This window comes from Cyclopterus lumpus, chromosome 15 (genome assembly GCF_009769545.1).
Source record: "Cyclopterus lumpus isolate fCycLum1 chromosome 15, fCycLum1.pri, whole genome shotgun sequence".
Lineage (NCBI taxonomy): Eukaryota > Metazoa > Chordata > Actinopteri > Perciformes > Cyclopteridae > Cyclopterus > Cyclopterus lumpus.
The window spans coordinates 16,786,441-16,811,371 of NC_046980.1; the positions used below are offsets into that span (position 1 = coordinate 16,786,441).

A 24,931-nucleotide genomic window follows, 5' to 3' on the forward strand; every position below is an offset into this window, starting at 1 on the left:
ATCCATCCATTTTCAATACCGCTTATCCTCATTAGGGTCGCGGGGGCGCTGGAGCCTATCCCAGCTGACATAGGGCGAAGGCAGGGGACACCCTGGACAGGCCGCCAGTCCATCGAGGGCAGGGTATATTATATATATTAATTATAAATATTTATGAGGGCAAGCATTTCACATAGAGCTAGTGAGGTGCTCTATTGTGCTCCAAGGTGCAATATAATTATTTAACTTGGGCCAGTACTGCATTACTGTAAATAAGTGTGGCACTGGTATATGGGTTTTCCAAATGAAAAGAAAAAGGCCTCCAGCTGTATCCAGTTATAACGGGTTAGGATCCATAAAAAAATAAAATAAATCAGATCCACAAAGCTCCTCGACATACTTACAATCTGTAGACTTAGATGTATCTAGAGTATGAACAAAATATTGCTCTAACCATTTACTTTAGAGGTAAAACACTGTTGTGCCATCGAAATGGGGGAACACAACAATATCATCACCACAACACTTTGAGAGAAGCAATTTGAACTGGTGAGAAGACCAATTTACAACTCTGACAGACTGGCGACCTCGGATCTACTGTAAAAATGGGGGAGGAAGGCGACTTTGTGGCACAACCAGGCAGCCATCCCGCACACCCACGTAGACAGATGAAGGCTGTAAGTGTGAATGGAGGAAGAAGAGGGAAATTAACAGGCCCCTCGACAGCACAGAGAAAGGCTCTGGGGCGAGTCCAACAGGGACAGTAGAGCAAAGCTCTTAGGACCATGCTTTAGTTCACCAACAAGGCTCCCTTCAGGCTCTGTCACAGGAAAACACAAACTCTTTTAAAACTACTCACTATTGTCTCCACAGGGAATATTTTTAAGACACTACAATGACTGTCTTTGTGGGGCGTCTGGTGAATATACAGTAACTGCAGTGAGCGGGGTCTGTCGTGAACCTGTGACTGAGAAGCATGAGCTTCTACGTGAACTGGTCAATTTTATAACTCGCGGAGCCGCAAGCTTCTTTGTCGGTACCTAAGAGAAACAACATCGAGAAAATGGTATATACTTGGCGAGAAAGCATGTACTCTTTTTGTACTTCCCCACTCTGAGGCGGATACTGGGAGGGCAAGCAAAAATAACTGCAGCTCTGGGGTGGACATAGTATCGACTTAGGAACGACGGTGACACCCATTTCTGAATTTCTGTGTGTATGTTTGAGCATTGGTTTGGTCCATTGTATTGCCACACCATTGAGCTAAATACGCCTAAGGCTTTGTCATTAGTCAAAGTAAACATGAGATCACAGTAATAAGTCGTCAAACTGAGGCAGGCTAATTCTAGGCTGCTCCACAGTTATCTGCAGTCCCCTCCAACAGGAAGACAAGTCACAGAATAAGAGCAGCCACATAATAATCCTGTTCATGTTGAAAGCCTTTCCTTTCGAAATACAAGAGCCGCTTCCATCCAGAGAAGATAAGTGGGCCCACTTTTCAGTCTGCACCCACATAGAGCCAGAGCACACCCCGAGTCACCTTCAACCTTCTCCTGGTGTCAAATTATGGCTGCTGACAGATACTTCTGGCACAGAGATATCCTATGGAGCAGGGATTTCCCCATAACTGGAGGGCTGATGAGGCATACTGGAGCCCCGCCTTGCCTGCACAGGGCGTAACCCGACTCAACCTCATCTGGCCTGGAAAAGATCTGTGCTAATCAGTACAGCCGGGGGATAACAATCAAATCAATATCACAATACCATTCAAAAGTTTGGAGTCAGTGTTAGATTGATGTTTTTCATGCTTTCATTCAATAACAGCTATTTTAATAGAGATACAATTTTCTTTTAAACAGCCAACACCAAACATCCTTTTAGTCGATGTCCTAATAGTGTTGCATGATAGGGGAGAATACGGAATACATCAATGTTGAATTTGCTTTCCAGTCCAGAAAAGCACAAGTGATCCTTGATCATTATAAAACCTCAATGGTGCAATTGGGTTTAAATATTCTCTGTAGTCATTTTATAGTATGTCCAGCTAGTAATCTGAGATCCAGTTCCAATAATTCTAACCCTGGACCAACACTATTTCTATGTTGAAGAAGTTTGAAGCAGAGCTTTGCTAAAGCAACATGCCTGTTAATTCCAGCTTGATATAGATATTGTGTTCATATACCTGTTCATATATACATCTGCACACAATTTGAGGCTAAGCTCCCAATTTATTTGACCTGCAATTGCTGATTTCTTCTATTCCTGTTGAACTGTTCAGAGGGATCTTTGTCTCTTTCAATTGTAAGTCTGGTTGAACTATTGTACAACGTTTTCTTTTCCATGTACAAAACATGACTTGTTTTTGCAAGCGCTTCATTAGAAACACCTTTTTGTAACACAGACTTTCTTCAATCTGAGAGCATATAACAAGATAGTATAGTCTTTTTTGCCATCTGACTAACAAAATCAAGCTGCTTTTTTTGAAAGATCTGAACGGTAATAAGAATATGTTTCTGATTGGTAAACTGTTGACAATGTCAGTTCAATACATGGTCTCCCACTGTTAACTACAATTAGCTTGAAATAATTTGGACAATAGAATATTGCAAAAACAACAAAAACACATTTCAAGTTAATGATGCCATTTTCACTATTTAAAGAAGAATACATTGATTAACTGATAATGAAATTATCATTAGTGGCATCTGTAGTCACTTTCACTACCAAGATAACATACTCGATACTGACTGGAATTGTAACCCATCACTAGCTAAGCAAATCCGCTTGAACGAGTTATTCAATTGATTATCAATGACCACTCAGCTAGAGTTTAATCATGTATAACAGCAGCCTATGCATTACACAGACACAGCACAGTAGCAGGGGAAGTTGGACATGTACAGTAGATCTGCAACAAACAATTAGTCATTTCCGATTATTTTTACTTGATTAATTGATTAGTGTTTGATCTATAAAATGTCAGAACATGGTGACAAATGTGTTATCACTGTTTCTCAAAGATGACTTCCACAAATGTCTTGTTTTGTCTATAGCTCAAAGTTATTCCGCTATAGAGGGTTAAAGAAACCAGAAAAACAACTCAAACCGATTCATTGTTAAAGTAGTTGTGCAGTAAATTTTACAGTTGACAACTAATCAATAAAACCGTTGCAGCTCTAATGTACAGTACAGTTTCAGTCCAGAGAGGAGTGGCTCTGAGCATGACCTAACAGGCTGGCTGGACGACATTCCTTCAAGCCCTGGTTTTTAGTCTTCCTCCCAGACAGCAATGTAAGACACAGCTTCAACTGTCTTCCATTCAAAGCCTATTCAACCAACAACAATAAAAAAAAATTCTGGGAGGAGAGTATTCAGTGGGTTGTGAAATTGCTTTATGTACATTCTTAATGGTCTTAGCTCTGAAACCTTGTATGTAGCATTCTTAAAACATGCAAGATAACAGGTCCACTTTAGTTCTGTGATTAAAACATAAAGAGTGATGGGGACGAGCACTTGAAGCAGCAGCATGTTGCAGGAGGATGAAGTGGACCAAAAAGAACATACGGTACAGTAGATGCTGCATGGTGTCTTCCATTAAGGCTCTCTGCCGACCACAACTTTTCATTATTTATACGAGTCTATTCAGGTTCAGCTAAATTACTTTCCATCTCTACCTCATCTTCCTCACTGTGGTCCCGTCACTGAAGGTTAATCCACCAATACCTTCTGTGGGTTAAAGTACTGTTTGCAATATGGACACATCTCTCAAGGACACAACCAGGTTACAGAAGAGAGACCACAGTAACTGATCACAGTTGACTAAATAGAGAATTCATTCTTGAAATGTCTATTCAGATAGGTATTGTGCGACAGAGTAGAATAAAATTGCAAAAAAGCCATACGTTCTATTGAACACTGCCGGTTAAATCATGTTCAAAACATTACCCAGCCTCACATTTAAGGTGAGAAGCGACAAAAACAAGAACTCAAATTGAGCGCGCACCGTTTTACCGCCACAAACAAACCACCCAATAAAACATTTAGCAACCTCACTGCGCTTTGCCGCAGTTGCTGCTGCTTGGCTGAAAAGCTTGCTTCATGGCAGCAGACAGGAAGCTTGATACACAGGCCAGATGAGTCAAACCCCTGATACACTAAGCAGGGTGTACGTCACCGATCTAAAAACAAAGCGGTGTCTCCCTCTTGTCTCTTGTCTCTTTGTTAGCCGAGGTCATTCCGTCTGCTGCCAGACCCAAAAAGTCAGTGTTGACTCCATCACAACTAGGTCAAAATGATGGAAATGAAAAAGAAAAAAATGTTTCTTCCAAACGTTGGCCAGAGACTGAACGTAAACAATATAAAGCTTGAATAATGTCTTCTCAAATGCTGGATAGGAATGTTGACACATGGTGTCAAAAGTCATTTTCCCCAACTGTAGATACATAAAGTCTAAAAAGTCAATCACGTAGGCTGGTGGTGATAGTTTCAGTTATAGAACATCTTGTAAACATTACTGCCAGCCAATACTATGTTAAGATGGCTGTTACAGCACACTGTACGTCCAAACAGTGGAATCAAACAAGGAAAAAGAAGAAGTTAGAAGTGTGGTCGGACAAGAAAACACAACAAAACTAAGATTTCAGAGTGAATTTTGGTATTTGCAAGACATTTTATTCTCATTAAAGCAAACTAAACATTAAGTGTCCCCGTGTGTGTCCCATTAGTCTGGTTCACAGCAGGAAAAAAAAAAACTCTACAGCCTTCTTTTATCTTGTAAATAACTGAATTATTGAGTGGCTTAACCATTGAGTAAGGTTCAACATTATTAAAAGCACCGTGGCCTTTATCAAAAGACAGATACGACAGCATTTTATATTTTCCCCTTAAAAGTGGCGGAAGCAAGGCAGCTAGCTTAAGATCCTGACTTGACCGTCTGATCGTAAGCTGTGTGTGCGTGCGTGCGTGTGTGTGAGTGTGTGCGTGCGTGTGCTGACAGCTCTCAAGAGACCGGAGCACTTTTCTTCCTTTTCTTCCTTTTCTAGGCTTAAAAGGTCAAATGCAATACAAACCAAGGCGGGGTGCAATACGTTTAGTTAGCTATAAGTAGGCAGGTTTTATCACTGACGTTACACATTCATTACTTTGCAAGTAAATATAGCTAAAGTTAGCCCCCCACCCCTTGTATACTGTAAGCCTAACGTTACTCCAACGCCTGTCCTCGAAGTCCCAAAGGAAGCAAGTGGTGGTTTCAGTCACAGTGAAGAGGTCGCAAACAGTCGTCGTGCAATCGGGTTGGGGGTGTGGGGTGTGTGTGGGGGGGGGGCTGCAGCTCCTTTAGCATCTCTGCTAAAGCTAACAAGCTAGCATAGTAACCAGAACAATCAAACAGAAACTCAACCCGATAAACCAGAAAGAAGAAACTCTGTGCCCCGCTGGTGCCACTAATACACGACCGTGTGTGTGTAAAAGGTGGTGCTTTTCACCTGTAATTCGGCCCGCTCCACCTCCCATTGTGCTCGCTCCACTTCGAAACGGGCCCATTCGTGCTGCAGGAAGTGCAGGATCCCCGGGATACTGTACTGCGCTCGAGCCGCCTCCCCGGCGTCGCCATCGGGCAGCGGTCCCTTCCCACCGTCGGTTAAAACGGAGTTGTTGTTGTTGTTGAAGAACACGCCGGGCCCCGCCTGCTCGTCCATGGCCGGGCTCGGTGTAAAGGTCTGTCCGTCGTCTCGCTGATTTGTGGCGCTAGATATCAACGGAAGAGCAAAAGCCTGTCGCCTGCTCTGTTTCCTCGGCTCGAGGGAATGAACTCACTTTCTGACAGCTAGCTGTCATAGAATGACGTCAGCAGCGAAGACCACGCCCACATCGTGTTGGTTGGGGGCGCTCGATTCAATTACCCAAACTCGCCGGAGGAGAATTCTCCTTGTTTATTTTACCTATTATACTAGAAATGTAAAAACGTGTATACTCTGTTACAGATCCTGCATCAGTATTTATTACAAAACTTCTCGGCTATAATGTGCAACAACATACAGACATAAGCACAGTGAGGTCAAAGCAACTTTATTCACATTTCGAAGAAATGAAGGTGGAATGTTACATCGGACCATTTCAATCAATCTTCATCATATATTAGCAAATAGACTAAATAGGATTTTTAAAAAAATCAATAACAGTCTGTATGATATGAACGACATACTGTAGTTTACATGATGTAGTACCTGCCCATTTATCAGCAGAACAATTAAATCAAAAAATTCCATTTTCCATTCACATAATTTTAAAAGCATGATGCGTTTAATAGTCAATGTGCCCTAATAAAATCTCCTTCTGTGCTCAAAATGATGATGATCAAAATAAATGTTTACAACATAAATACAGGAAAAAAACCTCTTCAAACAAAGAAACAAAAAAGAACAACAACAAAAACATCCATCAGTAATAATCAGCAGACCCCAAGGTCATGTACTAAACCAGATCATGCATGATTGGAACAGAAACTCAAAAGGACAACAAATACCTGCCATGATCATGGTGATGCAAAATCACAGAAAATGGCACAGTTAACATTAACTTCTGGATTAAGGACACGATCAGGAGAAAAGATGTACATTGTGTCCCTTTATGAATGTGCATCAAGTCCACAAATGATACATTCACACAATCAAAATGTCCTACGAATGTTAAAGTGAGCTTTTTTTTTTTTTAAGTGAACATTCAAATGCCTTTTAATGATATTTACATAATTTCATTCTTGACTTCAAGAAGAGTTCTCCCCCGTCAAAAACAACGATGACATGTAGAATAAATAAATACACTTAGAAACTGTAGCGGATACAAACGTGTGGAAATCGGTTGACAGACAACAAAACAAACCTAAAGAGACAACATTAATTTAGGCTGTGTATAGTTCATTTCCGGGACTTCAGAAGAAGCTCGTCTTGAGTTTGATGGTTGGTGCGGCTTGCACCGTCGGCTGAGCTAGCCTGGCTGCAGCTTTGGCTCTGTTGCTGGCCTGGTTGGCCCGTATGGCAGATTCCAAACGGATTTTAAGCTCAGGTGCTGCACCAATTACTATCTTGAAGGCCGCTGGATAGAGGGGGCCAATCCGCATTAAGTTCTGAAGGGCAAAATCATGCAGGGCTCTGGAGACTTGGGGCGCAGAGGAGATGGCATTTTCATCCAAAAGGTAGGAGATAAGAGTTGGTACAAGAAGAGTCAGCAACTGCACCCCTAATAATAAAAGTGAGATATTAAAAAAGATCATCAGTAGCCAAACTGGAAAGTTTAACTGCACCGAACACTAAAGGAAGTGAGGCCAAGAATAAACGGAATACTTTTCTTTGTTGATTTTCCATCTGACATTGTTAGTCGGCCAAAACAAGACTTCTGAAGTCGTCATTATGTACTCTTGTAAAACTGTGATGGACATTTTTTAGGCCAAGAGATTAATCAATGAATCAAGGAAAAAATATTCAGATCATTTTGTAATGGTCTGAATATTAAATAAAACACAAATATGAAATCAATCAACTTTTCTTAAAGTACGCAGTGCAGTTTGCTTTACTTGGGGAAACACAATACAAAATGTATCATTTGAATACATGACATAGAATATGTCATGTATTCATGTACATGTACATAATGTACATGTACATTATGTACATGTACATAATGTACATCTAGGAGATCAGAGTTATGTACATCTCAACATGTACATAATGTTGAAATCGATAGTTACATTGACAGTAAACCATAATAGCAGGTTTACTGATCTCTCTGATCCTTTTGATCAGAGAGATCATTATGTACATCTCAACATGTACATAATGTTGAAATCGATAGTTACATTGACAGTAAACCATAGCAGGGATTCTAAATATAGCATATAATGCTATATTGCTCTGATCTTTGAAGGCACACTTCCAAAAGGCACTGAGCTGAACACTTTAATGGGACAAATACAGCACTATATTGGTCCATTAGGCGGAGGCATACTTACGGTTCTGCTCTTCACCCATGCCGACTAGATTCTCTAGGACCCTGATGCCCTCCTGCACAGCCTGCAGCTCAGCAGCAGTCCCTGGCCGACTGCACTCCACTGCCTTCAGCTTCTCCACCATGACTGGAGCCAGAGCGTGGATGTACGGAGTAGACAGCGTGCGGCTGGAGTGTTGAAACACTGACAACAGCAGCTGGTAACACCGTGCCTGAACCTGCGGCAAAAGAAATGAAATCACTCAATTAACTTGGCCACACACATCTGCAATACAGCTTTAAATCAGGCATTCAGAATGTGTCCAGATTGAGTTTCTCATCCTCCCTCAGCTGTGTTTGTATACAGAGGTGCTTACCCAAGGATCACTAAAGTTGAGGGCATTTCGGAAGCGGTCCATGCAGCCTTTCTGCAGGACGGTTACTCCGACCAGTTCATTGCTGGCAGACAGCAGGAAGAGTGTGATTGCTGTTAACATACTGACCTGATCCATGTCAGGCCTGGACTCATCTACAGAAATACACAAGCAAGCATGCAAACCGTCAATGAATAATGGTGTCACAATGTTTTCTTACCCCCTCTGAAGAAGGGCCTAACACGCGTGTGCATTTGCTTGCCTGGCTGCGAGTGTTCGAGTACAGACGCCAGGCTGCTCCTCACAAGGCCGGTCCACTGTGTCTGCATGCTCTCCACCCGGGCCAGTGGGGAGGTGATAATGGTCTTGATGCCCTGCAGGGCGGCTGACACAGTCACAGGCACGGAGTTGTCAGCAGTCTTTACTGCAGCCTCCCTCAGCACCCCCGTGATTAGGAAGAGCACAGTGGGAAGGATGGTCATGCTTCCTGTTAAGGTGAAAAGGAACTGTGAGAAATGGGAATTTCATAGCATACTCCTCATTGCTATGCTAATAATATTCATACGTACTCTAAATCTCCCACAAATGCATAAAGCTAATACCGTATGGTCGTTGAAAGGCCAAACGAGAGCACAGCAGAAAACAGCCTTGTCAGCTTGAGTTTAAGAGTTTCATTCACCAATAGCATCCACAAACCTCAACAATGCAGGCCAAGCAGGCTAATACTTCTAAATAAAACATCCAAGTTGGAACAGAGATTTGTTCTCAATGTGTACCGTGAGTCTGCTGTGTCTTTTTCAGATTTTGCATAGTGGGTGTGAGTGTATGTGTTGTTGCAGGTTGCTTCAGGCCTCACCAGCAGGAGAGCATAGAGAAGGCAGTTCCGCCAGGATGGATACTGTGTTTGCTACCAGGCGTGCACTTTCTTCAGGTAGTCGCTGAGGCCTGAGTGGCACATGGCTGGGTGACTCCTTTACGCGCGCATTAAGCTGTGGCAAGTGGCGCACCAGGACGAACACAAGCAGCTCCATGGCTGCAAACACCAGAGACTTGCCGGGCACGAGCTCCCCTGTGTCTCCTCCTTCCCCGAGGCTGCGCTGAGAGTCTTTCTCGCCTTCTTCCTCTCCTTTGCCTGAGCAAAATAACAGAGTGACCTAGATCACTCAACCAGTCACACAATGTGAAACAACTTAACTATGAAGATAAAACTTAACAGACTTAAAATGTATATGCACACTCTTCTGTGCAGTCATCTTTCACAGCACGGTGAGTTTTGCGTTCTCAAAATATAACAGTGTTTTAAGTGTAATGTAAAGTAGACCAGGCTGAGCATCTAGACTGTTAGTTCCTGACCCTTGCTGGCTTTCTGTCGCTGCAGATGGTCCTGTGCAGCCCTGATGGTCTCTTGCACCACAGCAGTGACCTGGAGCTGTACAGCAGGAGGATCCCGGGTCAGCAGCAGCCTGTGGAGCACGTTCAGCAGCTCCACTGCCAACAGCTACAACAGAAATAACATGTAGGTAATGCCCCTGTGAAACACCGGGAATGTGACCATTGATGTTCATAATGCCCAACACATCTTGGCTTATTGCCAACCGTAGTAGTAGTTTTATCAGAGTAATAAATGGTTTTATACATAGTTTCTCAAAGGTTTTAATCCCAATGAAACCATTTTCAAACACTTCAAATAATTATTGGTTGCTATTCAAAGAACAGAAAATCTTCACTAATATATAAAATAGGATAAAGCGAGAAAGATTTCCCCACTACCAAGCACACAGAGATGGTATGTGCTTCTAGTCTCTGACAGACAGGAGATTGTAATGACTATGTGGCAGCAGGAGAGACACATGCTGTGTCCCAATTTAACAACGCCATAGAGTCGACAAAGACCTGTCCCAATTCCAAGGCTCCAACAAATGCAGCCGAGAAATACAGCCTGCTTTTTTTCTGAATTTGTAGTACACAATCTGGGTATCCTTTGAAGCTCTAAGTATTCCATTATCTATTGTGCGGGCAGGTCATTGTTTAATGGCGCATTGGACCGATCCTTGTCATCTCATAAAGCCAGTAAATATCACGTGGTCCTGCGGTATTCACCACATATTTGCACTCAGGTGGTGATCAGTCAGCCACTGGTAAATATATCACTTGAACTAAACCAATAACAGAACTAATGCAAGGTCGAAACAATGGAGGCCATGCATACAATCCCCTCTCTCTTATTGTGTACTTATTTATTGTGTAAATGTCATTCAAATTCTAGGAAAGTGATACCAATTTGCAACCATCTCTCTCTTCCTGTGATCTCTGCACTAAAACGTGTGTCTTTACCTGGTCCTCTGCGATATGGATCTTAGCACTTGGAGATTCTAGCAGAGTGAATAGGGCGTGCAGGCAGGACATTACGTGCTCCATGGGCTCCTCGGGCCGGGGGAAGCAAAGAAACTCTATACTGACACCTGAGAGATAGAACACAGAAATGCACTAAGGGTGAGTTCATACTATTCTCATTTTCTAACCACCGCCACCCCTGTAATGGTCTGCAGATGTGCGGTGGATCCGTGGCTGCGAGGTAAACAAAAAGTGTTGAGGATTTTTCGAAGAGTCCCTATATTAAGGGTAAAAACACAGTAACATGAATACTATATACCACACATGCCGTGTCTCTTTACCCAACATGAGATGCATCCTGTCTTTGACCGACTCCTCAAAGGTCTTTGTTGTAGAGGAGGGTGCTTGAGGGATGGCAGGAGTCCTGGAGAGAGATGAGGGGACCTCTTCTTTCTCTTCCCCAGCTCCGAACCCGGTGCTGCTCAGCCACAGGGCCACAGCATGCAGGACGGGGGCCCACGAACTGCGATAGTGGATCCTTGCTGTGTCTATAGTCTCTGGAGTATAAAACGCTCCACCTGAACACAGACACACAACAATGGGAAATTACTTTTAGGTTGATCATATTACTTTGAAACACCATTGGAATTGTTTACAAATACACTGTATTCAAATATATGTACCTAAATTGTATATTTATGCAAAGGCCACCTGAACTATTCATTACATGTCACTCTTTGGTAAACAAATGACGAATACTAATTTAAGATCAAATGTCCCATTACATCTCCAACAATGTGCTGGAGCATCGTATGCCATCAAACGGCTATTTGACAGATAGTATGGTATTTTTGTTGACATTTTATCAGACACTGACACATAACATTGTTTTTTTTGCTCACTAGAGAACAAAATCACAACGTTTATGGGACCAAAACTAGAGCAAAGAGCTCAATGGCTTGAAGTTGGCTAAATATCCATGTACTATCAGAAAGACTGCAAGTCTACATTTTAATGTACAGGTGTATATGAAGAGATTTGATAGAAATTAGATCTTGGTAAAAGAAGAATCTGTCTTGTACCGTCAGGGGGCAGCTGACTGGAAAACTCAGCAGGCAGAGTGAGCAGAGCGTAGTCTCGCAGCATGGCCAGCCACAGGCGGCTCAGCGCGGGCAGCTCTGGCTGCACCAAAGTAATGAGGCTGTCAGGTGGAAGCACGTTGGCGCCCAGATCGTCGTCATCCTCTTCGTCGTCTACACTACGGACTGGTTTGGCAGGCTTAGACTCTGCGTCTTTCTTGATCTTCATCGCCACCACATACACCTGAGAAAGAAAGCCAGTGTGTTTAGTGAGCCTTATTATGTACATGAATCTCTTATATAACAAGTACGTGACAGGTCTTCAGTCTAACCTCAGCCCACGCCTTCAGCACAGCCAGTTTCTCCATCGTGGTGGCACTCTCACTGTACAGCTGACTGGATGAGCCTTTCCCAGCCTGCACCTTGTCCAGCGACGACACAAGCAGGTTGTGGACTCGCCGCAGGTCATTGAGGTCACTAACTACGCCACTTCCAATCCAAGTACTACACACCTGTGGTCACAGAGGGGTAAAAGTAATACATTATAAAACAAATTGACCATTTTAGCACCCACAGCCTTACAACTAAAGAGATCAATTAAAAACCTGCATTACATAACAGAGCGTTCAAGATGGATTAGCCATCATACAGGGGGCTGTATGACACCCCCAACCCCAATTAAAAGGGGTTGGGGGTGTCAAAGAGCAGGTATTAATAAATAGGGCAGACGTGTTAGAGCTGTACAAGGAGCAGACATTATAAGATTACATAATTCTGAGGAGAACTATTAAGAGTGTCAGACGGCCAAGGGCAGGAGAAGGAGAGCTACAAATGTGTTAAACGCAAATGTACTTATCGAGCCACCTTTTTTACATATTTGAACTACAATCGCAATTCTTACTCGGTAATGATGCCATCCTAGGGTGGTGCAAGGTATTATGGGTCTATATTTTGTTTTCTATGTTGCTCTAAGTTTGTCTTTACAGTTAGAAAAGAGAAACCCTGAGATCAAGAACAGAAAAGGTCTGAGAACACAAACCCTAATCCAGAGATACAGATAGAAATGTGAAAGAGAGAAGGGTTTTTAATAATACTGCTGACGTGGTTTGTTATTTTCCACCGTCACTCATTCTTCACATCAGTCAAATAAATTGAGCATGAAGGCAGAAAATGCGGCACTGCTAGTTTCTGAGGGAAGGATGAGTCACTGTGCAGTGGCAAATAACTGCCATTGTATAAGTACCATCAAAATGCATATATTAATATATTTACGGGCTGCTGATGAGAATGAATGTTACAGTGCAAAGCTGGTTTGGTGCATCGCTGCATTTCTGCAGTGCATCCGTCAAATATGGCTATGGAGGAAAATGGTTGACAGCTATAACAGTTATTCTACCTGTTTGTTTACAAAGCAGCGTTTCTTACCTGGCAGGCCTTCGCCGTTATGTCAGATGGTGTATCAGGTGAAAATGCAGGTCTGAGGGCAGCTCCAACCTAAATGTATACATGATTGGTGCAATGTTCACTTTTTAAAATGTAGTTTCACATTTGCTGTGTCATTATCAATTTGGAACTTTTGAAGCCTAATCCAATCCGATGTGTTTGGGACTCACATTGGCCTGGTATTGTTCCAGGATAACGTGTCCTGGGAACTCGGGCTCTGGTACGGACGCAAACTTTTTAATGATGTCCTCGAGGGCCTGCAGGCCGGCCATCCTCAGCTGGTTACTGTGGTCTGTGGCCGCCATGAAGGCCATGCGGATGAGGTCAGACAAATGAAGCACCAACTGATCTCCTAGAGGGACAACAAGGATCGAGTGAGGAATAGAAACAAATTTTAAATCATTGTAAGGAATGTGACCTCAATGAGCAGCTAAATTAAGCAATCAGAAAATATAATTTATAACAGATTTATGTTAATATCAACCTTTGCCAGGCATTGTTTAATATGTACTTTTGTTATTCTTTGATGATGGGTTGCACGTCAGCAAGAAAGTAGAAATGTTGCCTCCTCCAATGTCACTGTGTTTGCTTTTTCCTGAGAATTAATTGAAGATTCAATACAGAAGGACACAACAGAACAGTTTTTTGAAGGTTGACTCAAAGAAGCCAGATATTGACCTTGAGGCTGATATTTAATTGAGTTTCAGCTGAAGTGCACCTTTCAAGGGATTAGTTGGACACACCAACATGCAGACCAACCATCCACTCAATCCCAGTTACTAAATGTGGCTTAACTGCTTCCAGAGCTGCACTCCACTGTGCCATTACTGTTTGGTCTGTAGAAGGCTGCCTTATTTCAGAGGAGCTTGTATAAATACCAGCATATAAGAAAATCCCTCCAACTTTTGCTTACTCATCTCTTGCTTTGTTCCATATTTACATAATACCACATGAATGAGCTTTATTTAGCAGCTGACACTTGAACTGCCTGAAGGTCACAAAAAGATATACAAATCAAATAACAATCTGCAGTAAAAAAAACAGATCACAGGTGGCATAAATCAATCTCAAGTCCTTGAGGTGAACTCTGAGCTGCTCTGTTCTGGCAGCGTGGGGGAAACGTACCTTTGGGGTTCTTGGCTTGTGCAGAGCGGGCAGCTGCCAGGTCAAAGTGTGCTTTGTCATTCTCACACAGCAGGATGATGCGGCACAAACAGTCCGCGGCAAATACCCGCGTCACCCAGCGCGGCGCCACAGACGGCTTGGACTTGTCATCTTCACCCAGGCCTGTGAACATGCTGTCGTCGTCCATCTCGTCTTTTTTCTCGGAGTCTTCCTCATCCTTTTCCACTTCGAATACAACAGGTGCTCCTACATCTGAAAGAAGATATGGACACATTCATGATACAAGGATTTAAAAGAAGAGAGACAAAACATGTAAACTGACATTGGGTCGTAGAATAAACCTGCCTTGACTGCTGTGTGATGCTTTGTTTTATGTTCTAGCTTTCATTTTTAAATCCTAAAGATTTACCTGTAGTTGCTGCCAGGACATCCTTGCAGAGTTTCAGCCAATGAGAAAGCTTTTCCACAGCAAGAGACGACAGCATGTGGCCCAGTGTATCATGGATATCAGAGCACAGCTTCCTGTCCGTCTCCCGATCCAGCATGCCGAACAGAACGCCCTCCAGACCAGTTTCAGTGATGTTCAGATCTAAACCAGGAACAGAGTCAACACAGTAAGAGTTAAAGTGTCTCTCTTAGGTATATTAACTAAACAGAATACTCTTGTTCGGTTCCCAATGTGTACTTACTGACTGTAGTGTTGTCCCCTGCTCTTTTTGCCAGGCTCATGGCATACTCACAGACCTCTGCAGCCTCTCTCTGGGCGAGCTGTCTCAGGCAGGCCACGGCAGCACGGCGCAGCAACAGGTGAGAGCTGCATAGATGGACCTGCAGGGACCCCATAGTACAGCAGCAAATTATGATTACGATTAAGACAAACTACAACAGTCTGGAACTCATGATGTCTCATTGTGTCTTACACAGAGACAGGGCACCAGGCTGGACAGGTTGACATGGCGTGGAGCGAACATGTGCAGCTGCTGCAAACATGAGATGGCAGCTGCCTGCACAAGGGAATCGGAGTGGTCCTGCATTATGGCACAACCAACCAGGCAGGACGAGCGGATGGTGGAGATAGTGGCTCCATTTCCTAGCAAACCCAACGACACAGATTAGAAAGAGAGACAAATAGAATCAGCATTTTTCGCAGTTATAGGATACACAGTATGTCTTCAAGTCTGCTTCACAAGCTGTTAGTGTGATTACACTGCCACCTGCTGGCCGGGGAAGGGTATATTATGGGAATATTATTAAGTGAGAGAGTCAGTCATACGAGGAGGTTTGTGATTCTTACCCTGTAATTCTGGTCCCACAGTGGTGATGAGAGCTCCTAGGCAGCGGCCCAAACACTGGTGCACCTCAATGTGAGACGGAGGCACAGTGAGGAGCAGGGTGAGCACCAGGGACAGCGTAGGCTCCACATAGCCTCTGTACATGGGGCCACTAGAATCCACAATCAGAGCCAGAGAATGCAGAGCCCATGTCTGATGAAAGAAAACATGTGATGGAGAATATCTGAATGGTATAATGTATATAGCACGAATAATGATTTTTAATTCAAATATGGCTAAGACATTAAGTGCAATAGAAAAAACAACACACGTTCCTCCAAGTAAACCAAAATTATAATAGTCCAGTTTGAATGAAAAAAACAAATAAAAAAAACAACGCACCAATATTCCTATTTTCTATCAACTGTGGGTGAATCTTAAAATTCATTCCTCCTGTGTAATTCACTGTACCTGGACCTCATGAGAGGACCCATCCTGGGCCAGAGCCAAAAGGATGCTGACACTGGTCTTTAAGTGCTGGCCTGAGCCAATCCCTCCAACATATCGATGCAGACAGCCGAGAGCCAGTGAATGGCCCGTCCTTGATACAACATCACGGGCAGACTTCAGTCTGGAAATAGAGGAGGAAAGGAGAAATGGATCACATGATTAAAGCAAAGGATAGAGATGTCAGCTAGATTATAAGGATAATGAAAGACAGAAGTTTGTATCTTTCCGAAGTCATTCTTGACTTCTAATGAACTGTGTTACTGATTCTATCGGTGGTTTGCTGACCAAGTCCCCCTTGATCTTAAAATGGAGAATAATAGAAAAGAGAGACTTTAGAATAAAGAAAACACAGACAATACATATATGAAATGCGTACTTATCAAAGCTGGTCTGTGCCATTCTGGCGATGAAGGTAGCCTCTCCAACCACCTGAGCCATCCTGCCCAGAGCCTCTCCAGCCGCACAGCGCAGGATGGGGTTGGGATTGTCCAACGCTCCCATTACCAGGGCCAGGGCCGACTTACGCACCTCCTCAGGGCCCAGAGTACTCTTGTTCTCAGCCAGACCCTTCAGTCAGGAGGAGATACATTATTTCTCATTGTATGCATTACCTGAATTATGATATTCCTATCTTAGGGGGACATGAAACAAGTTATCTCACCTTGAGGGCACTAAGCACTGCAGTGAAGATGTTCAGTTGGACTGCCTGCTGTCGAACTCCCTTCGCCTGCTTTATGCACTCTGCAAAGTGGTCCAGCATCTGCAGCCTGAATCATACAAGTCAGGTAGAATATATGACAAACAAGCAGGCCACAAGAGCTTTACAACAAGTCAACAGTGAATATAAATACATAATAAACCAACAAGAGAAACAACACATCACAAAAAGATAAGATGCAAAATGTTGACATGCTGCAAACATGTCCATATATCCGCGGAAACAATTACCGGTACACTCCTCACCTGTGTTTGGAGGAGACATGGGGAAAAACCACACCGAACAGCGCCACTGAAGCGTCAATGACGGACACACCCAAAGGGAGAGGCCCTGGAATGGCCTCGCCAACAGGAACACGCAGGTAGATTGAGGAGGGATCGTGCTCCAGAGCTCCGCTGCCAGACGCACTGTTGGGCTGCAGCTGTTGAGGAACGATCACACAGTAGAATCCCTTTATTCTTATAACGTGTAGTAGTACTTGGATTTATCATGTCATTGATGATTTTACTCACCTGATCCTCTATGCATTTGTGGTCAGTCTCCTGTAGCCATGAGCCCATGAGCACACTGTCGTCATAGTGACAAAGAGAGCGCAGCAGCGAGGTGGTAGTGTTGGCCGAGTTGTCAGTCAAAGTGAACTCTGCCACCAGCTCCCTCAGGAGGGCGTTGAAGCTGCCTGCAAGAAAAGAAACTGTTTTATAAAAAACCTTCCTTAACCGTGATTAACATCTGTGAAAAGAAAAATACAAAAGTGACTGTTACCTTCATAGGTCTTGGGAGGCAAAAGAGCCAGGATGTCATACAACCGCAGCCTCACCATCGCTGCACTTGCTTTCAGGTGAGCACCATGGACCTTAATGATGGCAGGGACGCTGGACCAAGCATTACAAGCATTATATATATATATATATATATATATATATATATATATATATATATATATATATATATATATATATATAATCTGGAAACAGCCAAATTAATGAACTTCGTGTATCCTGAAAAACCTGCAACAAAGACAACAATCATACTGAAAAGCATCACACTCACTGAGACATCATGGTCATGGCACATTCAATGGGTGTCATCAGTCTGCGGATCACATCTTCTGTAAGCAGCTCGGGGCAGTGGGCCACAAAGCTACGCATGGCTACAGAAGAAACAGGAACAGGTGTGTTGGTCAGAATTGTGCCTTCTAACATTACAGAGTATGTGCAGCTATACAGGGCGGTGCGTTTCTTTACCACACAGTGCTCCAGCTCGGCCCTCCAGAGTGACCTGCCAGGTGAAGGCGTCTCCTCTGGCCTTTTCTGCCTCCAGCTCCTTCTGGGAGCGAGGAAACACGTTCCGCCACAGCAGCAGCATCTTGGGAAGGTGATAGCGCACGAGGGAAGGACCTGGGCAAAAATACAATGTGGTGGCAACGCCGTCAGCAAGAGAGGGAGACGGTATTGTTGACCAATCGAGGCCAAGACCTAAGAGAGAGCTGTCTGCGAGGCTCACCCAGAGTCATGAGGGCACCCAGCAGCAGCCATCCAGCCTGTGTCCGCTGCAGGGACAGTCGACTATTCTGAGCAGCTGTCCTCAGGAGGTCTTCAGCTATACTCACCACCAACTACGAGAAGACAACACAGATAACCCTTAAATCTTTATCAGGCAATCAATGAGGCTGGTACAGAAAGCCAATCAGGGCTACACACCTTGCCCTTGGAGTGGGGGATACCCAGTGGACACTGGTGTACGCCTCCCAGCAGAGCAGCCATCGCAAAGCTGTAGCCGCTCACAGCCTCAGGTGAACTCTTCAGGTTGTTGATTCTCTCCGCACAGCGGTCCAGCAGTGGGGTCAATTGATAGGGCAGCGCCACGGCAACACAACGCAAGCACCATGCAGCGGCCAAACGCGCCGCCATGCTGGGGTGAAGGAGCACTGAAGTTACAGTTTCAAGGAGTCCTAGCAAAGAGGACATGGAGTTTGTTATGAGGATGTGGATGAATTCAGTACACATGAATTGCCTTCTAGCAGGATATTACAACGTATTTTAATTTAAGAGTAAAATTTGACAGTTGCATACACAGTGAACCGTTGTGCAGTCAGTAAAATAATTAGATGTAAGATTTACATTGCTGTGAGCAGCTTATAGTCTGCTTAAAGGATAGTGACATGTTAACATAATGTTAACATAACCAAAGTTGGCTTAGTAAGTAAATCTTCACTTCAGTGAGGAGTATTGTCCTCCATATAATCCCAGTTTATCACACTTTGTAGACACCTAAGAGCACCGAAACACATGTCCCATTTCATATTGTGTCTCACCTATAGAAGGCTCCTGAATGAGTGGTGAGGCTGTAGCGCTCAAGCTCTGAACCAGACTGCCCAGCTCTTTTAGGGCACACACCATGACATGCTGACTGGAAGAGACATCGGCTGCCCCTCCCTTGTTCTCTCCACTGATGTCATTCACAACTGCCTCTGAAGAAACAAGCGGCAGAGAAAGAAAAAACAAACAAGATTGGTTTGTCAGTATAAAAGACAAAAACGTTCATGTAGATTAAGATCTAAAATCCTCAAAAACATGGTAACCTGTTACTAATCAATAAGGGGAGCAGTATTGATGGATAAGGTTGCCTGCACTTAATTGCAACTTAGTTTGAGAATTAAAAAAGAAAACAAGACACTTCTTGATTAAGATTATTAGAATTCTGACATAAAACACATTGTAATGACATAACTGTCTGTCCACATCAGTCCGTGTCTTGCTGTCACACGTTATGAAAGTGCAAACTGTTTCAACTGCAATCCTTCAAAATACTGAGGAGCACACTGCTATAAGCCACACAGCTCTGAGGATTTTATTTTTTTTAACGCAAAAAAAGGAGCAACGCATTAAACAATGGTTATAGTTGCATTAAAGAATAAATGTGACAAAAGAGAAAAACACTCAAACTTAATCTGAAATCAGAAACATCCCTGATTAGAATGCCTGACGATAATTTATCAAGAACTTAAATCCTCAGCGCTAAAATAGACAACAGTCAAGAAAGATCACACAAAAGGAAAGAAAATAAACGAGTTTCAGAAGAGATTTAAAGCTGCTTCTTGAACTGTGGCAGTCATGTTATTGTATACAATTTAGGACAGCGGGGGATCATACACTAGGGCGTCCCACTGCCATCCAGAAAGAAAAAATTGTTTACATTACTTTTAGCATAGATATTCCACAAAGTCTAATATCAAGAAGTCTCACAGATCCAGCTGGATGGAAAAGCTGAAAGCAGCAAGGACAGGAAAGAGCACAGGACCACATCTCAAGAGACACCGACACTCAACATCCTTTTCAAATTCTGTTTTAACATCAAAATGGACGAGAGAATGGATGTTTGACATAGTTTACATCAGTTTAAAAGGTTGCAAAGCAAATCAGAGTAAGAATCATCCTTTTTGAACGAGATAAAAGGTGATTAAAAAAATGATTGATGTGTTATTATGCAGAAGGAAAAAAATGGAAATTTGGAGTAACTGAAATCAATAAAAGTTATTGATGGATGAACGTGCAAATTGTATGTCTTCTTGCTGTGGGGGGAAATGGCTACTAAATGTGTCTGTGAATTTAGTGGCACATGCAGTTTTTTCTGCTGGTGTAAGCCAGATGTCAACAGTCAGAAAGAGTTAGGTCATGCTCCTTAGGGATTGCAATGCAATGAGAAAATGGCAAACAGCCATGGAGGCTAGGCAGTAATGAGTAACTCAAATGCTGAGCTGGTATTGGATAATGTTACAGACATTATGATGCTGCTTGTAGTTAAAAAATAAAAAGTAAAGAAAGAGGAGAGTGATCCAAAAGGAGCAGAGGCGGAAAGCAAGAAGGAAAGCAGAAATAGGGTAAGCCATCTCCGCACACAACAAATAAAAAAAACATCTCTGTATACAGGAGCCAGCCATGCAAGATTTGTAGAAAGGGTAAATTAAAAAAGTGATAATAATGGATGAGTACTTACTCTGTAATGCTCTGAACCGTGATATTTCCCCCCCATCCTCCTTACCCACAGCCCTCATCTGTTTGCTGATGGCTTGGCAGATTTCTTTGCCGGCTGCAATTTGTGCTTTCTCTCCGAGTAAGCCCCCGAGGGTGGCGCGTAGCATGAAGGAAACACAGCGGCGCGAGTACACAGCCTCAACATGTGTCTGCGTGGCTCGTGGGTGAGACACTAGGTCCAAAACATGGGACAGGAATGTAGCAAAGTTGCGCTCCAGCCATTGACCACCCAGTGTAGTCACAAACACAACATAAGCCTGGGGAAATATGAAGAAAGACCATGTGTCAAGTGGTTGAAACAGATAATGCAGGCTCAGATTCTGGCGTTTGTGGATTCACCTCACCTCTGTGACGCCCACTCGCACCTCCCTGCTGACGGAGCCTCCCCCCTTCAACATCTCCCCGCCGCTCTTCAGGAAGCCGGAGCCCCCGCGCAGAAAGCCTGTGGCCATCAGCTCCAGCACCTCCTCCAGGGTGGCCCGCTTCACGTTCTGACGCATCACTGAGGACAGAAGCGGTGCGCTCATGAAGAACTGAAGAGGTGAGTTAGTCTACTCAACATGAAAGTAGCAGAACATGAACTACACAAATTAACTCTTTAATCTACCGGCTGCTTGTTTGGGCATCAGGGCAGTGGCCATGACTGTCCCCAGCAGTTTGGCCACGGCTACCCGAACACCATAGTTAGATCCTTCCAAGGCCTTGAAACACAAAGTCGCCACGTTCTCCAGTTCTGTGGTCCACATGAATACTGCCTCATTCTGCAACTCCAGCAGGCACTGATCAGACAAGAAAATATAAAGATGGAGTCCTGTTAGTAACGCCTACAATATGCACGTACAGGACACATTTATTCTATTATAGACAGACTAATGATGTATGTCAACAACTTGGATGCTTAGTTTATACATATCTTTGCAATATACTGACCATACAACTTGTACCATATACGGTTGCAATGTATTCTAAACAGGAAATCGTCTTTCACAGTTCAGGCATTGCAAATGTGTCCCAGTTAATTTCCTGTTGCAGTGTATGTGAATGACATCAGATGCAAGGACATTAACATGGACCCAAGCTGTTGCCTGACAATGCAATTCAGTTGAAGTGGTCTACATGGTGGAGATTTGCATGACACCTTTGAGTTTGGTCACCATAAAGGAGTACAGGTTCCTGAGTACAGGTTCTTGGTGTCTCCATCGACAACAGCCTGAACTGGAAGGCCAACATCAACGCTGTGTACAAGAAGGGGATGAGTAGACTCTTTTTTTACATTACATTACATGTCATTTAGCTGACGCTTTTATCCAAAGTGACTTACAATAAGTGCATTAAACCATGAGTCCAAACTCAGAACAACAAGAATCAAGCAAGTTTCTTGAGGAAACTTCGATCCTTGATTTGTGCAGCAAGATGTTGGAGATGTTCTACCAGTCTGTTGGACCAGTGCTCTGTACTTGTCCGTAGTCTGAGAGCCGGAGACACCAACACTCACTAAACTGGTGAGGAAGGCTGGCTCCATCATTGGCTGCAAACAAGACTATCCAAAACAGGTGGTGGAGAGGAGGACACTGAAGAAATGATTGTCCATATTGGATAACCCGAACCACCCTCTCCACCTACTGCAGGGACAGCGGAGCACGTTCTCCAACAGACTGCTTCAGCTCCGCTTCACAAGGACAGATATGGGAGAATATTCCTGATTCAGGAGAACATTCATGATACAGGAGAACATTCCTGCCCCCTGCTATTAGACTTTATATTAAATCACCGCTGGCCAGATCCTCCTCAAATTGAACAACATCAATAAACCTTGCACCGCTTTCACTTTAAATACTGTATACACTTTAATTAAATTTTTGTAATTTTAATGTCCTTAATTATTTAAATTCTTAAATGTAATATGTCCTGCCCTGCTATTTTATTGTATTGTATATATTGTAAACATGGGGATGAATAAAGTTTCTATCCATCTATCTATCTATCTATCTGTCACTCTTTTACAGCTCAATTAGACATTTTTCAGAGACCAACCTTTGCTACAGCACAGCGTACGGCCATGGACCTGTCTGTGAGAAGAGAGCGGGCATTCTTGTAGATATCTCTGTGACATGAGGCTGCAGCTCCCCCCAGTCCACGGAGCACCTTCTGCAGACTGAGAAGGATCTCTCCTCTGCCTTGAGACTACATCAACAAAGTATGGGAAAGCAGGAAGATTCAAAGAAATGTCTGTTTCTGAATAATACATTAATTTAGTTATACATTTGTGTTGCTATATTCCAGTGTACACTTTGACCTAATACATTATTGCAATAATTAAATGGAAAATTGCATTCCATTTGTACTCTTAAAAGTCCTACCTCAGCACTCTTTAATGCCTTCAAAAGATTGTTAATGGTGTCTGGAAAGGAGCTTCCAAGCATCCTGCCCATCTTCTCATAAAAAGCTCCAACACATGCCACAGCAGCACTGGAAGAAAGGTTACTGAATGCATTAAAATGAAAGTACACATTACAGTTCACTTTAAACTGATAAACAATACAACGCAATATTCAATGAGAACTTAAATGCACATATAAAATAGATTATCTCTTGAAATTGATCTGCCATAACTGTGCGTTTCTTTTAATTCCAGATATCTTCAAATTCAAAATGCAAATCTCCTCTTGATAATATTCAGACTGTGCCATGAGTTAGATGTAACCCCAAAGCTCCAAACATAGTATTATCTATAGTAAAACACTGCAGGACAACACTGATGCAGCTTCATCCACTGTGATTCAATTCCAAGAGACACATCATAATATCTGGTCATGTACACTTAATCCCCCCTTTTAAATATGAAATCTCATTCTGCAGATTAACATAGGGCTTAACTGAAGGTGGGCTACAGTTTCTGCATGAAACACTGAGAGCAGTGAACATTGTACATACTAATGCAAATGTGTGTATTAACAAGCAGAATATCTGACTGTATTCAAAACAAGTGGCTAATGACAATACACAGTGCTGCGATTAAATAGGCTCTTACAGTTTTGTTGGCAGGTACGCAGGCGTGTCATCCTTGCTTTTGATGATCTCATTGCATTTATCCAAAGTCTGGAAAACAGTGAAGGTGTCCCCGATGCTGTAGAGGGTTGCAAGGTTTTTGGCCAGCAGTTTTCTTGTTGGTGGTCCAGGGGCACTGCTGATCAGTCCAGTCAGCTGTTCCACCAGCTTCTTCTGTTTCTCCTTCACATCCACCTGCCATGCAAACGCTCGACAAAGTCACAAAACTGACACAAACGAAACACCCCCCAGAAAAACAATGCCAAAATCTGATCTGAAGAGTCACCTTATTTGCAGCCACTAGCACTTTATCCAAGAAGCGGAGCCATTCGAAGATGAAGACAGGCCTCTTTGCTTCAGTTATCTGGGCCAAGGCTTCTTCATTGAGCAGCAGACTGTGAGCCAGCTCCATGGCGAGGACCTTTGAACACAGCTCTGCAAAGTTATCTTAGGGCCTTGTCAGTAGATGTCTCTTCTCTGATATCCGCCCTTTCATCCAGTCACCTAAAGAGCATTTAAACGGCACTTCAGTGAACTACTACAGATATGTACGCAGTGTCGTCCTTGCAATAACTTCATTAGGTTGATACAAAAGACATAACAGTTGGATATTAAGTAATTACGAAGTCATAGCAGCTTTCTACTGCTTTAGACGTGTATAAACCCGTGCATAAGTGCAGCCAACTAAACTGTCAGAGCTGGGCGGCGTTACAGCCTCCAGCTGTTGATAGACCAGCTCGTTAGCAACCTGAGCTAGCTGACGTTAGTTCCTACGAGGGACGAGCGGAACTCCGGCTAACACACAGTCGCCCAAACCGAGTGTTAGCTATCTATCGTCGTCTTTTTAAAACATGTAACTGTTAAAAGACACCTCCGCAACCTTTCAGTGTGAGATGTGTCGAGGCGAATTGTTCATCCTACCTGTTTTTGATAACTAGGATGCGCAGGATGAATGACAGCGATGACGACGAGTATCACCGGTGTCGCATTAAATTGTGTCCGACTTGAAACCAGAAAATGAATGTGCAGAATATAT

General features: G+C 43.3%; 2 protein-coding genes across 6 annotated transcripts in view; both read right to left on the reverse strand.

Moving 5' to 3' along the window:
* The window catches only part of LOC117743886 (striatin-like), a 29,885-nt gene extending 24,083 nt beyond the window's left edge, over positions 1-5,802 (reverse strand). The window contains 1 exon segment of the mRNA XM_034551824.1: positions 5,463-5,802. Within this exon segment, the coding sequence (XP_034407715.1) occupies positions 5,463-5,675 (213 nt within the window). The 5' untranslated portion in view covers positions 5,676-5,802.
* Positions 5,803-6,029: 227 nt separating this feature from the next.
* Positions 6,030-24,883, reverse strand: heatr5b (HEAT repeat containing 5B). Of its 5 annotated transcripts, none has more exons than XM_034551696.1 (37): positions 24,817-24,883; positions 24,182-24,316; positions 23,879-24,090; positions 23,208-23,316; positions 22,882-23,031; positions 21,455-21,626; positions 21,192-21,349; positions 20,810-21,104; positions 19,128-19,283; positions 18,514-18,764; positions 18,317-18,428; positions 18,058-18,210; positions 17,864-17,963; positions 17,576-17,685; positions 17,326-17,489; positions 17,059-17,234; positions 16,757-16,862; positions 16,472-16,662; positions 16,057-16,216; positions 15,609-15,798; positions 15,235-15,404; positions 15,004-15,142; positions 14,724-14,903; positions 14,315-14,566; positions 13,701-13,784; positions 13,360-13,541; positions 13,172-13,240; positions 12,079-12,258; positions 11,750-11,990; positions 11,009-11,245; positions 10,668-10,795; positions 9,687-9,831; positions 9,190-9,465; positions 8,596-8,820; positions 8,337-8,488; positions 7,985-8,198; positions 6,030-7,215 (listed from the first exon to the last, which is right to left on the reverse strand). In XM_034551696.1, exons 2-37 carry the CDS (start codon positions 24,305-24,307, stop codon positions 6,908-6,910), a joined length of 6,273 nt encoding a protein of 2,090 aa, XP_034407587.1. In that variant the 5' UTR covers positions 24,308-24,316; positions 24,817-24,883; the 3' UTR covers positions 6,030-6,907. The 5 variants fall into 5 exon arrangements, with proteins under 5 accessions (XP_034407587.1, XP_034407588.1, XP_034407586.1 ...); XM_034551697.1 differs by having other exon boundaries at positions 20,855-21,104; positions 24,182-24,399; positions 24,817-24,875; XM_034551695.1 differs by having other exon boundaries at positions 24,182-24,399; positions 24,817-24,875.
* Between the last annotated feature and the right edge of the window lie 48 nt (positions 24,884-24,931).